Here is a 14,424-nt window from a genome sequence, read left to right as displayed (position 1 = left end):
CCAGCCATTCAGACAGTTTTCAATGCACCTCACTGTCTGCTCATCCAGCCCATACATCAACAGCTGCTGTATGAGGATCTTATGGGAGACTGTGTTAACGGCCTTACTGAGTCCAGGTAGACAATCTTCACCGCTCTCCCTTCACCTACCAGGCCAATCACTTCATCATAGAAGTTTATGGAATTGGTCAATTACACATCTGTTTATTAGCCACTAGATGGTGTCTATCTGACAGTAGTATTACTTACAATGCAAGTACTTACAAGTACTTACTTATTAAAGCAAATACATGAAATGAATTCAGACCCTGTAGTAAGGCTTAGCTGTATTAATTTGAAAAGCAAGAAAGCATTCATGAAATATTAGTTGTTATAAATCAAGTCATTTATGAAAAGAAGTCAGTATTTGAGCTTCAAACTCTGTTAAATTAGATGATAAAAATCATGCAAATTATCTTGTGAAAACTGAAGGTTAGGAAAGTGATAAATAATCAGTGACCTCACATTTGTTCAATGTAAAATCGTGGACAAGCATCTCATTTGCAAGTAAAGTAATGCCAGAAAAGCAAGTCATAATAGATGTTAAAAAAAATAGGAAGAAAAAGACTTGGTAACCTGCCTGCCAGTCTAAAAGAAAGGCTGATTCACTGTATCATATTAAATAGGTTACTCCTTGTTTGTAGGAGCTTGTAGAGTTTATTATGAGCAGACATGTTATATGTATAACTGTATTAATTATTTGTTTCTTATGTAGAGCGTCATTTGGTGTGCTGAGGTGCTTATAAGTGAAACTGTACTCACTTCCTCATAGGTAACCTCTACTGATTTGCGTTGGTTTTGACTCAGCCTCATGTAGCCAGGCTACCCGCTGTGGATTTTTAATTTGCCAGGTTTGGACGGTTACTGGCAGTTTTGGTTGATAAAGTATGCTAAAGAATAAAGTAAAGAAAGCTAAAGAGAGACGCTGAGTGTACATAGGTTGTCTTAAGCATGAGCTCTTACAGGTGATGGGACAAACACTGCATTACTACTCTTGCTCAAAATGTCTCTCTTTAGTAAGGTCTGCTGTGGCTACTGCAGTCTCAGACACGTAGAACTTTTAGGCGAAGAACATGACAGGCAAATCCAGACATCAACAGAATCATGTAATCAGGCACTTAATACTTTCAAATACTACATAAGGTTAAGGACTGCTGTTACTGCACCTAAAGTGCTATGCACGTGTTATTATTTTATGTTCCTGCAAATCGCATTCTCTTTGTGTCTAGCTCTACATAAAAGGTCTCTTTAACCATGGGGACCTGGACACTTTACAAAGGCCATACACAAATCAAAAAATGCTCTGTAGAAGCACTGAAGCTTTGCATTCTCCCATAACAGAGGGGAGAATGCAGTTACAGTGCTGCTGACTAACCGGCATCATGTTGCTTGCTTATACAATTGGTAGGTAGTCAGCCTTAATTTCTGTCTCAGTCACATTACATGTCTACTTATTATGCTTCTATTGTTCTTTGTATTACAGTCAGTAAACAAACGCTTTTTTTAGTTTATAATCCATCACCACAAACTATGCCCTTTCAGTTGTATTCTGACAATTTCTTGGAATCGAAGCAATAAGGTTTGTGCACCAATGAAGCTCAGTAAGTGGCTTGTCCTATTTTTTTCTTTACAGGCTAAGGTTTGATCTTTTGCTATTTTAAATTGCACTTAATACACAAATTCCGTGGGTTTTATTCTACATATTTTTCCCAGGTTTTTGAATACAATAGAATTTGAGAACTTGAATATTCACTTCCTCCACACTCATCACCTTCTCCCTAAACAGTACCCTGTTATTGTGTTGAATAATACTTATTTGTTGAGCCAAGAGTCTAGGGGAAAACATAGTTCTACATCTAAGTGAATTTCAAAATTTTTTTTCTCAAAGGAGTTGCAATATTTTGACAGTGTTTTTTTTGTGTCCTATAATGGATCACAAGTAATATTTCACAGTGCCTTGGAAGAAAATGTATCTATGGCTGATATGATACATAATTTAGGTAGGTTTGGCTCCAGATTTCAGTTACCGTTGAGGGAGATCGCAAATATTTGTTAACTAATGTTTTCAAACAAGAACTTTAGCTGAAAGGGCTTAAGTGAATGGCTCTTGTGGCGTCTTGCTTCATTCTACTTTCAGGCAAAACCAGTCAGATCCATAGTTTCTCTTTTCATCCTTGGTGAATGCTCTCAACCAGAAGCACTGCAGATTATTTGCTAGAGAAGTGCATTACTTGCTAGAGAAAATACAGAGTATGAAGTCTTCTATGGAAATCAAAAGACAGGCTCTTGCTCTGAACTTGTTTCCAGGTCTTACCAATCTGGTACCAAGTGTTCCGAAGTGAATGAGTGGCATTGGCAGATGTGAACACAAACATGAATGTTAGAGCTATCTTTCAGCATTTAGGGTTTTATTTAGGGTTCTAGCACTGGCTTATCAACTGTTTTCACAAACACCCTCATAATCACTGTCTACTGGACAGTCTTGATCTTTATCTCCGATTTAGGGAAAACCATGTGCTCTTGCCTTGGACAGAGGCTCCTTTCTTTGTTTTGTGCATGCAGAACCAGTTGGCCGCTCTAATGGACTTTTTCTTTCCTGACGCAGACTCAGCTGCATTGTAATTTAGCTGAGGTTCCGTTGTTGTTTTTTTTCTCCTCTTAAAATTTTAATAAAAAAAGTTTTTTTGTCTCTTGTCAAGTTGTTCCAAGGGGGGTTGTCTTCTGCCAGGAGCTTTTCTTGGCTTCCATATTGCTCCATTTGATGAACTCGCTGTATATCTGGATTTAGCAGTGATAAGTTTCTTCTTGGGACTGTCTGGACAGAATATGTGTGTATATGCTGTCAGGCACAAACATGGTAGAAATCTCTAGGATCTCTGGATGCGCAGCAGCCTCAGTGCTGCTGCTGAGCAGTAATTCTACCCAGGTGTCCCAGATGGTTGTAATAAATGTTTGAATCCTGCCCTGAGAAAATTTTCACGTGGAGAAAAAATGACAAATCCAGAAAAGTTTGGACATAGGCAACTCTACCTGGAGAGAAATGGTGGGGTATAAATAGATGTTATGGCCTGTTCCTGATTTGGTATAGTGACTGAGAATTTCTCTATACTTCAGCAGTTTTTAAACTAGTTCTGGTGGTAGAGATGTTCCAACATGAAAATATACTTTGAGAGGACTGCTTGTCCTTTCTCCTGACTGTAGAAATACCAGAATTTTGTCCACAATCTGTGCAAATAGGTTTATTTTGAAGGCATAAGTAATGTTTTACCACATTTTACCATTTTCACAGGGGAAAGCCTACACAATAAATAGCTGTAAATCAGTTCAGTTTTGCATAGAAACTATTGCATAGAAACAATTCCACCACCATAGGGGCAGTGGATTCCACCATGGGGATTTGTGGCAAACACGAAATAACAGCTGGCCTAGAATGGTGTATGGAAATGAAAAAACTGAAGAGTTTTGAACAGATTTCCCAGTTAGGTGACTCAGTGTCCATGGCGTCTTTTCATTGCATTTTTAACTTTGTTCCTGAACAACTCCAGAGTTCTTTCCAGAGTGTGTCATGCACCACATGCTTTATTCACATTCCAGGTATCCCACACTTGTTTTCACAGAGTCAAAAACTAATGGCTTTTTTTTCCTTTTTTCTTTCTCCTCCCTTCCCCAAATCTTAGTCGGTTTATAAATTGCACAACTTGGCATTGGAAGCACTGTGACCAATGTGCAAGCATAGAATTTAATTGTCAGTTATTCTTTTTGATGTTGGTTTGGCAACCAGAGAGACAGAAGTGCATTGCAGATGTCTGGTTCCAGTGTTATACTGGTGAAGCGAAGGGTATTGAGTAAACATTTACACTGAGGCCTTCCCAGTACTTCTGATTCTAACTCTGCCATGAGAGGGAATATACTTTCTGCAGGTGTTTTTTGATGTTGTTTTTTAACGCAGTTTCTGATCATTTACTTCATCTTGGGAGGTTATGAGAAACTGTGACTTTTGTTCAGCTTCTGAAGAAGTTATGGATGATTTGACCAAATCTTTCCTTAGAGACATGATTCTTACTGATTAGAACTTAGTGCGTGGTAGGTGGCCATTTACCCAGCATTCAAAAAGTCTTCCAAAGTGAAAAGTACAAAATTTCGCCTTAGACTTTAACAACACGCAGAACAAAATGCTTGGCTGCTCTTTCTGATAGGAGGAGTACACATTTTTTATCAAAGCCATTTACCCCTTGCTTTGGATGAGAACTGCTGTCCTTTTTGCATTTGTGTAAGTTACAGTTATTTCTTTACGTTAGAATACAGCTAAGGTACAGCTCACGTATTGCAGAGGGCATACTTTTTTTGTGTGACTTTGCAGCAGACCATCCATGAGCATACTTTGGAAAGGATTAGTCTTTAGCTTTGTCTGGATACATGTGAAGCGGATGTGAGTTAGCTACTGAGGTAGGGCGAACCTCTTGTCTCAATTCTATTTTTCCATGCCACCATAAATCATGAGTAATTCCTTGAGTATAATAAAGTAAGACTGCTTTTATCCCAATGTAAATGAGAGAAGATGCCAAGTTCTTGGTGTAAATATACAAAAACTTGTAAAAATTCCTTTTCTTGATGTACATCTTACTCTACCCTTGAAGAACACGTTTCTTTCCTCTTATTCACCATTATAATTTATTTCCTTTTTGTATGAAAATATAGAGGGGCTAGTATGTCCACATTTTAGGAAAATTATCATCCTGCTTTCAAAGTGAAATAGCATTGCGATTTGCTAGCATGAAACTATTGACTTGAGTAGGGGTGGAATGCTTTCAAACCTTGTAAAACTATGCTAGTGTGCCTTTCCTAAGAGATTTTTAGAGGGGTTCTGGAAAGGAACCCACCCCATGGTACCCCATGGTATTCTTAAGGTCTTAGCCAAAAATCACTAATCTAGCTGTGGCTGCAGTACATGTCACAGGTGGTCACAGGTGTTTGCAGAGGCTGGGCTCCTTTTCAGAGTAATGGGAGAACATGTCTTTGGACATGTCAAAAAGGAAGGAGCATGTCCACGTCCTGTGTTTTGCTAGCTTGATAAACTCAGATTTAAACTTGTCATCATGCTTCCAAACACTGTCGTTGCTTCTCCTTCGATTATTTCACTTTCTGGTACATTGGTGGACTGAGCTTGGGCACAGCAGTCCTAATTATTTTTCTTTTTCAAAACAGTTGAGCCACAGAACATTGTGCAGTTTTCCTCTTGGCAACTGCTTTTTCCCATACTGCCAGGACATTTTTGAGCTCTTCTCACTTTCTCTTGGCAGGGATGCAAATAGCAACCCTTAGCTTTATAGGTCACAGATCACATTTATCACTGGAAGGCTTAAAAATTCTAGAGGAAACCTCATGAGGCATAAGCTTCAACTTCGTTGACCCTGGTCAGCTGGTCTTTAACGCTTGTGGGATTTGAATACTGTCTGTGCTAATTTGTGGCCTTTTGTCAAAACAATAGACAGTTTAAAACAGCTCAGATTGTGGACTATTTTTCATGCCTGCGTTGACATCTTGGGAGCGCTGTACTAGCTGTGCATGTTGCCTAGCTCTACAAATAAGGAAGGAGTGAGAAGACAGATAATCAGAATAATCCCCCTGTCCTCCTTCTTGTTCCATGTTGTTAGGATGTGTTCAGTGAAGTTTACCTTACTGTCAAATGCAAGGCACGTCACTTCCCAATCAGGAGGAAACTTGAGAGCAAATTGAGTCTCCCTGTGTACCGCTCTGCTCCCAGGCCATTGCTGATGTGTATTGACTCACATAGGAGGCTTGAAAAAAAGCTATAAACCATCTGATTCTTTCTATATTTTAATCAAGTACTTCCTCCCTTACTTCATATTCAAAAAATATTCAAAAAACAATGAATGTGAAAATAAAGAAAAACTGTCTCCTAAAAATTACCTCCAGAATTACCTGGCATGTGCCAGGTTACAGGGTAGTCCCACAGTATTCATATTATATTTACAATGTGAATATTTAAGTTTATAATATTATAAACTACTCTATATCTTATTTCCTTATATTCTCTGCAAAAGTGTTAATACGTTGTCCCAAGGTGCTTAAAATGTATGCTGTCGTGTGAGTGTAGAGTTACTAAGCTGATATATGTTGTTTAAAGACTGGTTACTGCAAATAGTATTCCTATTCTGACTCGTGCAAGTTGTCTTTCTGAAATGAAAGAGAATTACACAGCGAATTAAGTTATTGCCATTCGAGTCACTCTGTCATGATTCCACTCGTGTTGTTTGATACTTCGCACAGCCTGTTGCTTATGACAGCCTGGCAAATGTCAGGTGTAGGGGCCGTGCGCCTTTCCCAGAAGAATCCTGAAATTTCCCTTACTTTTGTGCTGGTTCTCCAAGTTATGCCATCCCTTTATATTGAAGATAATGTTGTCTGTGTATCACCTTAAAGTACTTTTGTTCTTGTTTTCCCTTTTATGATTGCACGCGACCTTCCTAAGGACAAGCGAGGTTAGTTAGACATAATCAAATATAGACACTCAGGTAAAGCAACACTGAAATAGGCATGACTGTACTGCCTGCTTTCCTACGTGAGAGCCTAGGAATGTGAAGTTAGCTGCAGCTGTGATGCTGTGAGAACAGCATCAGGAACTGCAGTAATAAAAAAACCCAACACTGTAAATAAATTAAAAAAAAATCCTTACTCCTTTCATCTGACCTGGAAACTTGACTGTGGAGGCTTGTCTCGTTGTTCCATGGCTCTGTGCCTTGGTTGCGCTCCTGCCCCTGTCTCTCCTACGGCAGGAACAACCTGGCCCTGAGACCTAGTTTCTGGAGTAGAAAAGTCCATTTTGCTTATGCTGCTGAAAGCACTTGACCTCAACTCTGCAGACATAGAACTTTGTCATAACGTTATGTCAGAATAGAATTATATCTGTTAAAAGAAATCCTGGGTCTCCAAAAATTTTGTTTAACCATCTTCATTAGGAATAGTTTAAATCTGGGGTGCTAAGCTAGGGTAAAACCTTGGGTAAAACCTAGTGTGAGTGAGTTCAAAATCAGTCTCAAAGGGGGATTGTGATTGGTATTTATGAGGAACAAGTCTAGTCTTTCTTTTATTAGGCATGTTAATGTTAACTTGAAATTCTTTTTGTTCTTTCTACCACCACAGCAATGTCATGCCCTGGGTGCTTTCTGTATAGCTTCTTTCTGTCCAGCATTCCTCCATCTTATTCTGTGGCTTGTGAAATGTTTCTAACCGTGTTGTGTTTTATCTAAATTTAGTCTCATTTTAATGATGGTGAGGTCTTGAGCTCTTTGGAGGTCTTGAGCTCTTTGAAGCTCTTGGTGTTTTGCATTACTTGTAATCACTCCTAACAGTACTTTGGGATGATCAGTGAGTTTCATCTATGTTTAGTTTACTTCTTGCAGTGTGATTCATGAAGATGTTGGGCTGAGTACTAGCACATATTTATCAAGATCTACAATGAACTGTTCCTCAGAACAGAAACTGTTTTTTCAAACCAGCTGTCCAGAGACTGTTAATTTGTCAAAAATATTTATTCTTTCTGAAAGTCCAGTGCTAAGTGTGCAAGTAAACCTTCCTGGTTTAACAGAAATCTAAGATTACTAGTCTTTTACGATATCAGAGGATATTGTCAGTATGTTCCCATAGATGTAATTTCCATGACTTTTACCAGTTGGATTCAGGAGAACTACAAAGGCAAAGAATGATGGTTTATCTAGATATTGTTTTGAAGAGCCGAATCCTTTCCAATGCTTTCTGCAAAACATTTGATTGAAATTCTGCTATATATTAGAGATATTTTGATGACTTAAATTAAGAGATGCAAAAGCTGCAGTCTTTCCTGAGCAGATATTAAGTATGTATTATAATGATAGAAGACTGACTTTAACTTCTCGAAACGGAGAACTGCAATCTGCCCAAATCACCCCCTTCATTTAGCAGATCTGACTTCAAGATACTCAGGATTTTCATCCATGTCTTTGACAATCGGTATCTTAATTTTCAGGGATTGTTAAGAAGCTGTAGAACACATTTGAAAATTATACCCTTGACACGTGCCTTTTTTTTCTCTTTTCTTTTTCAGAAAGTATTTTGGAGAAAAGATAGGACTTTATTTTGCATGGCTGGGTTTATATACAGAATTCCTCATTCCCTCTTCAGTAGTCGGGATTATTGTGTTTCTTTATGGATGTATAACCATCGAGAGTGACATTCCTAGGTAAGCTTCTCTGGGATCAATAATTTGTTACTTGTAAGACTGTGCTTTTTGTTCATAATTCTTAGTGAGAATAATTGCTTTTAGCGTAGCTGAAGAGCAGTGATGTATCATTAACAACCCTGTGAGAATTAGAAATACACATGCATTAAGTAAGACGTTTGAATGACACAGTTTTATCTGACTGTTAAGTATTGCAGCTCCTGAAACAGAAATGTTCAATGAGTCTACTGCACTGTTGTAAGTTCTTTTTTACAACATCCATTTGCTTTTTATGGATGCACATATCTCTATGCTTATCCAGAAAGACATCTTGCAGAACTCACTGAAGTTAATGCAAATACACTCTCCAGTACTCTTGGATTACTTTGCTCCTCTTAGTAAAATAGGCTATTTGCACAAGTAAGATGAACAGTAGTTAGCAGATTTAGCGTATTTGGTAACCACAGTATTCTCCTTTCTGACAGTTGCAAAAAAATGTTGTTTTGTGCTGTGTGTGCTGAGACTGTTGTAATAAAGAAAAACTACCAAATTAACACAGGGATGTTAATCTCTGCTTCTCAGTGGGGAAAAAAAAAAAAAAGACACTACCTCTGTGTTATCTGTGTCTGACTTCTGGTGGAGACAGGATATTGGATTACTAGTACTACTGGTAACACTCGTTGTGTTAGCTCCTGCATTCTCTCAAATGAATTGGCAACTTTTAAAGTGGATCACTGCAGTAGGACATTATTACTGATAGGTAAATGATGAATAACAACACGTCTGAGTCAGGGTTTGTTTTCTTAGCTTGGTCAGGTTGAATCTTGATGGTCTGTGCTTGTCTGTGGAAAAGCTTGTGCAAACATTTAAACTTAAGTGAGATTTATTGCTAAGATGTATCTGCAGCACCCTCTACTGCCTTTTGAAATAGATGAGAGCATTACTTTAACGATATGATAGCTGGAAACAGCTGTATGCCTTTCAAATTATATAATATTAAACATATTGATACTACAGTTGGAATAGGTTTTGTTGTGGGTTTTTTTTTTTCATTTGAAGTCATAGAAAAAATGCTATTTAATAGTCAATATAGGAACAATCGCAATGACAATATGCCAGCTATCAATGAAGTGATGTTGCAAGTCTTTCCTTAGCTCACAATCCTGGCAAGGACGCTAGAGCTTTGCACTACTTAGTTCACTTGAGTAAGACTGCGCAGGTATGAAGGTCTTTCATATACAAACCTTATGAAAAAACTGAAAGCATACTCAGAACTGTCAAGTAAGGTTTGGCTTGTTAAAGGGATAATGATTTTAAAAAGTTTTTTAGATACCTACTCAAATACATAGAAAATAAAAGTAAAACTTAAAATAAAAACTTTAAAGTAAAGATTTTAAAATCTGTAAGAAAGTCTCTTATCTCATGTTTTCCAGAGGACAGCTTAACAACTGCTTTAAACTGAGGGAAAGGAAATACAATTTAACATCTGAATATATGAGGCAGAAGTGGAAGCTTTCTCATTTTTATAAGATTTAATTCTGGGAGGAGGAGGGGGCTTTTTTTCTATTTTTTTTTTCTTTTTGAAAATTAGGGTAGGACTCTGTACTAGAAAAACAAGGAGCTTTGGAGACCAAGAATGCCACATCCATATTCGGCAGGCAAACTTGAGAACCCTGAAATGTAAAGGTATCTGATTTCCTGAAATCACTGTGCGCACGATATCTGAACACCCTTAAAACATATCAGCATAGGTGCCTAAAATAACTGTTCACACTTGAAGAACTTAGCCAAAAACCTATGGCAGATGGTGGTACAGACCAGAATTGGTGTTAAAGTTGTATGTTGGGAAAACACCCATTGCTTTTATAAGTACCCTACAAAATAAAATGCAGGGTAGAGGTGAATTGGAAAGTAAATGTTGTGAAATATGACATCCTTGCTAAGAATGAGACTCTTGGCTGGTGGAAGGCTTTTAAATTCAGTACACGTACGTCAGTTTACACCAAAACGTAGCATATCTTGCAAATGGTGTTATTCTGTCTGTGACACAGACCAACCAACGTGCCTAGGTGCTGGTTCTGGATTTTATGCATACTTACATGGCCAGTCCTGATACACAAAGTAGCATGGTATTTGACATGGATTTTTGTGCCACCATGTTATAAATGTGTGTTTTGTCAAGGGCACAGAACTCCCTTTACAGCCACTTCAGAATTCTTTTTCATGAATTTAAATCTGACCTGAATCAAATCACGTCACTGAGTGCAGAGATGGAAAATTCCACGTTGACTGTGTTTTAATTATTTCCTTTTAGCGTGGTTAACCTCAGTCTTCAGTGATGCAGTCTTCGCTAGTTCATTAATGCAGTGTAATGATTAGATTGGTTACTGTGTTGCATTGTTTTTCTTTTGGTAAGTTGCCTCTAAGTATTTTAATGTTCCAGCACATGGAAATGTGCCGGGAAGAGACACACAGCTCCTGTTCCCTGCAAGTGCAAGCCGCGTATGTTGCAAATAGCTTGCAATGGCTATGATGTGCTGCTTGATATCACTGCTGTGCATCGCCCTTTGCTGAGTCATAATCTCTAAGAATTTGTGCACTTGTCATTCGTAGTAAAGAAATGTGCGACCAACGCAATGCCTTCACCATGTGCCCCCTATGTGACAAGTTCTGTGATTACTGGAACCTCAGCTCTGCTTGTGCTACAGCTCAAGCTAGCCACCTATTTGACAACCCCGCCACAGTCTTTTTCTCCATCTTTATGGCTCTCTGGGGTGAGTATTTCTTTGAATGTTAACAGTGTTGTTTGATCTTTGGGCTCCTGACAGAAATGAAAGCTGTGATGTACAGTAGTAGAATATAGTAGCCTTACATATAATAAAGTGCTATTAGATTGAATGTGATATACCTATGGCTTTATGAAGCTGTCAGGCCTCAGAGGGCCAGTAAGGGGCTGTCTGTGCCGAGACTTGAGAAAGCAATATTACAAGGCTTTCCACTGTCAACAGCAAGCTTTGGAATAAATGCAGGGGAGTTGGGTAGTTCAGGGAAGAAAAATGTGTCCTTTCTCCCTCTACTGTCTTGTTTAATGGCACTTCTAATCTTTGTCATGTTTTTCTTCATTTTTCTTAATTTTCTATCCATGGCAAGTCCCTTTAACATCTTCTGCACTTGGGGCCAGTATGTGTTTGGGGATTGGTACAGTGCAGGCAGCTGAAAGGGTTTAATTTAAGCACAGAGTGCACTTCCATGTGGGACAACTTAGTCACATAATTTTATCAAAACTTTATGGGATTCCAAGAACAATGGGACTATTACCATTTTAATTATAATATGTTCTAAAGTATTCAATTTAAACAAGCTTGGTTTTCTTTAATAGCAAATATACCCTGTCTCTCTGAGGATATCAAAACACTTCATAAACACTAATGAATGCATTGTAATATTATTCTTATTGTTTCTGGCCTCACCTCTGCCCTGAAAAGTGTATGTACTGTGCTTGCCTGTATTATTGCTGGTGTTATGCCTTCATTCACTCTGGGTCTTTGTTATTGTCACAGTTAAAGGTGTTATTGCTACTGGAAATTTTGGAGTTTTTTTTTATTTCCCTATTCGTTGTTCACAAAATGAAATTTTCATTATTTTTATGAAATTAAGCAAATATATTATTGTATTATAGCCATCCCTTAGCAATCAGTGTGTTATACTTTGCAACCTCATTAAATTTTACAGCTTTTTTTGGAAATAACTGATTGGTAGCTTGGTGTTGGTTATGGATAACATAGGGTTTTTTAGGAACTTGCAGACAGAACAGGTCATGGAAGTAATAAGTTCTTGTTTAGCAGTTCCTAGAAACCCTTCAGCAGAAGTTAAAGAATATGTAAGCCCTATGACTGACAGAAATGGCAAAAGATGATGAATTTATAGACTCTCACAATGACTTACTTTCCTACTTCAGATTGCTGCCAATTACAGAGTAGTCTGGCAGATGAGGTGTCACAGTTTACTTGCTGCCGTGAAGCATGTCATACACTGCCTTGTGCAAGTGTCGGTGTAGCTGTTTGGACAGCATGTGTATGAATGAGAATTCATTTACTCTATCATAGGTAAATAGTATTTTCCTGACAGAGAATCTTTACTCTAAACTTACATCCATGAAAATTACCATTTCCACGCAGCCTCATCCAAAACAATTGTATTTTAGTATCAGCAATGCAATGTGCAAAGCAAAATGTTGATATATCCTTGCACTAAGATAAATTAGTAGAATCTGTAAAGTAACAGAAAGGAACAAAAAGTTCCATATGTATTGCTTTAAAAAAAAAGGCATGTAAAAATAACAAAATTCTTTCTGAGCTGTATGCCCCCTCCAAAAAATGTTTCACACCGATTGGAAAAGTCTGTTCTGGGGACAATGATAACTGAGCTTGTCAGTGCAAAAAAATACAGCTGTCATATAAAAAGAACAAGAAAGTGAAATAAAGTATCCTTTAGTAACTCTGCCCAGCTTGTCTATTAAGTATTAGATTACACCAGTTTTTGGTGCCATACTACTAGGAGACTGTATCTAGAGCTCATTCTGCTGAATGACAGATCTCATTCACAAACTTAATCAGCTTGCCTCACAGTATCTTGAGTAAATGTTGCCTAAATGGTTTTTCGTAGGCTATAGTATAGTGAAGTGGAAATTGGCATGTCTTATGACTTACAATTGTATACTTAAAAGAGCAAAGTATGGTAATTTGAGCCACCTTCATTTCACGATGGTGTTGCGCACAAGAAATTTTTCATCCTGCTTGCCTTCTCCCATTCTGTAAAAGGAAGATGACTTACTATGGTTAGTATCTTGAAAGGAATCATGCTTTTACTAGCTGATCTTGATGCCTTATAAAGTATTTTTGTGATTCCAGCAGTACTGTTTGCAAATGACTATATTCACAAAATAATGGAGTAGTGCCTGGCTAATTGTGCTTAATGTCACTGGTGTTCTGGGATGCTGAATTTCAGCTGTCAGATGTGTTCATTAGAAGGACAGCTAAATATAATGGGACTGTTTTTCTGCTAGTGTAAGTCAGTGCAAACTTGCTGATTTCAGAAAAGCAACTGCATCTAGCCACAAAAGTTCTTACAGATCTAAATGCGGAACGGACTTTTTGAAACAAAAGGAAAAAAGGGAATGAGTAATAGCACCCTATAAAATAATCAAATGTTTTTACATTTAGGATATCTAAAAACTCTAGAGTTTTCAAAACATGCTAAATATAGCTTTTATAAGTCCTCTCCTCTGTAAGGGAGGAGCAGAGATAGCAACTTAATTGTTTAATGTCTGGATTTACTTTCAGTGTACTGACAGTCCTGTGTTTAAATGATATTTATTTCTTACTTTATGGGAGGATACCTGTGCAGAAAACATTTGCAGCTAACTGTTGAAATGTATTCTGTCTTGTAAGAGTCAGGTTGTTTTAATAGTAGTCTAATTTTTCCCAGTGTTATCTTACAGCTCACACCAAGCAGTCAAAAGAAAGCTGAATCTAATTCTCTACTGTTGTGGGTCTTGTGGAGCTATCTACAAGATGTTCAAAGTGATATAAATACTGCTGTGATCTATCAATGTTTTTGCAATGTCCTTTTCACCAACTGAAAAGGTGAAGTGAAGCATAAGAAAATGGAGAACAGTGCCCACAGTTGGGCGCATAGGTATACCGCCTAGGTATAGGTTTTATTGGTATACTGCGTGGGTTTAGTTGGTTTAGTATTGGTGTAGTCATCTGAAAATAGGTTTCCACAAGTCAAGAAGAGTACTAAGTGCTATTTCTAATAAATCCGTAAGTCCATAAATCAAGCAGCTAGGCAAAGGGCTATCTACAGGAAAGAGCAATTATGAGAGGAAGGTCAGGAGACTGTAAATACGAAACAACAGTACAATATCTGCTCCTTCATATGTAACGAAAAAGGAAAAGCAGGAGACTGAACTACTACTGGCCAGTCCTTCAGAACAAAATCACCGTGTCTATGCAGGACAAAAGCATTCAATTATACCACTATAATATATTTCAAATAACATTATTTTCTACATATTACTGAGGGATTTAGTTTACATATAGGTATCAATGATTTGTTTCATTAGCAGGGTACACCTATCTTCTTCACATGTTTCTGACTGATAAG

At 37.8% G+C, this 14,424-nt stretch overlaps 1 protein-coding gene across 1 annotated transcript in view; it reads left to right on the top strand.

Annotated features, from left to right (window-relative positions):
* Positions 1-14,424, top strand: part of ANO2 (anoctamin 2) — a 184,287-nt gene that overhangs the window by 62,494 nt on the left and 107,369 nt on the right. Inside the window, exons 11-12 of the mRNA XM_074572779.1 lie at positions 8,143-8,277; positions 10,870-11,030. Coding sequence (XP_074428880.1) covers positions 8,143-8,277; positions 10,870-11,030 — 296 coding nt within the window. The remainder of the gene's footprint in view (positions 1-8,142; positions 8,278-10,869; positions 11,031-14,424) is intronic.

Source organism: Larus michahellis, chromosome 1, assembly GCF_964199755.1.
Source record: "Larus michahellis chromosome 1, bLarMic1.1, whole genome shotgun sequence".
Classification (NCBI taxonomy): domain Eukaryota; kingdom Metazoa; phylum Chordata; class Aves; order Charadriiformes; family Laridae; genus Larus; species Larus michahellis.
This window is presented reverse-complemented; position numbering and strand designations above follow the sequence as displayed.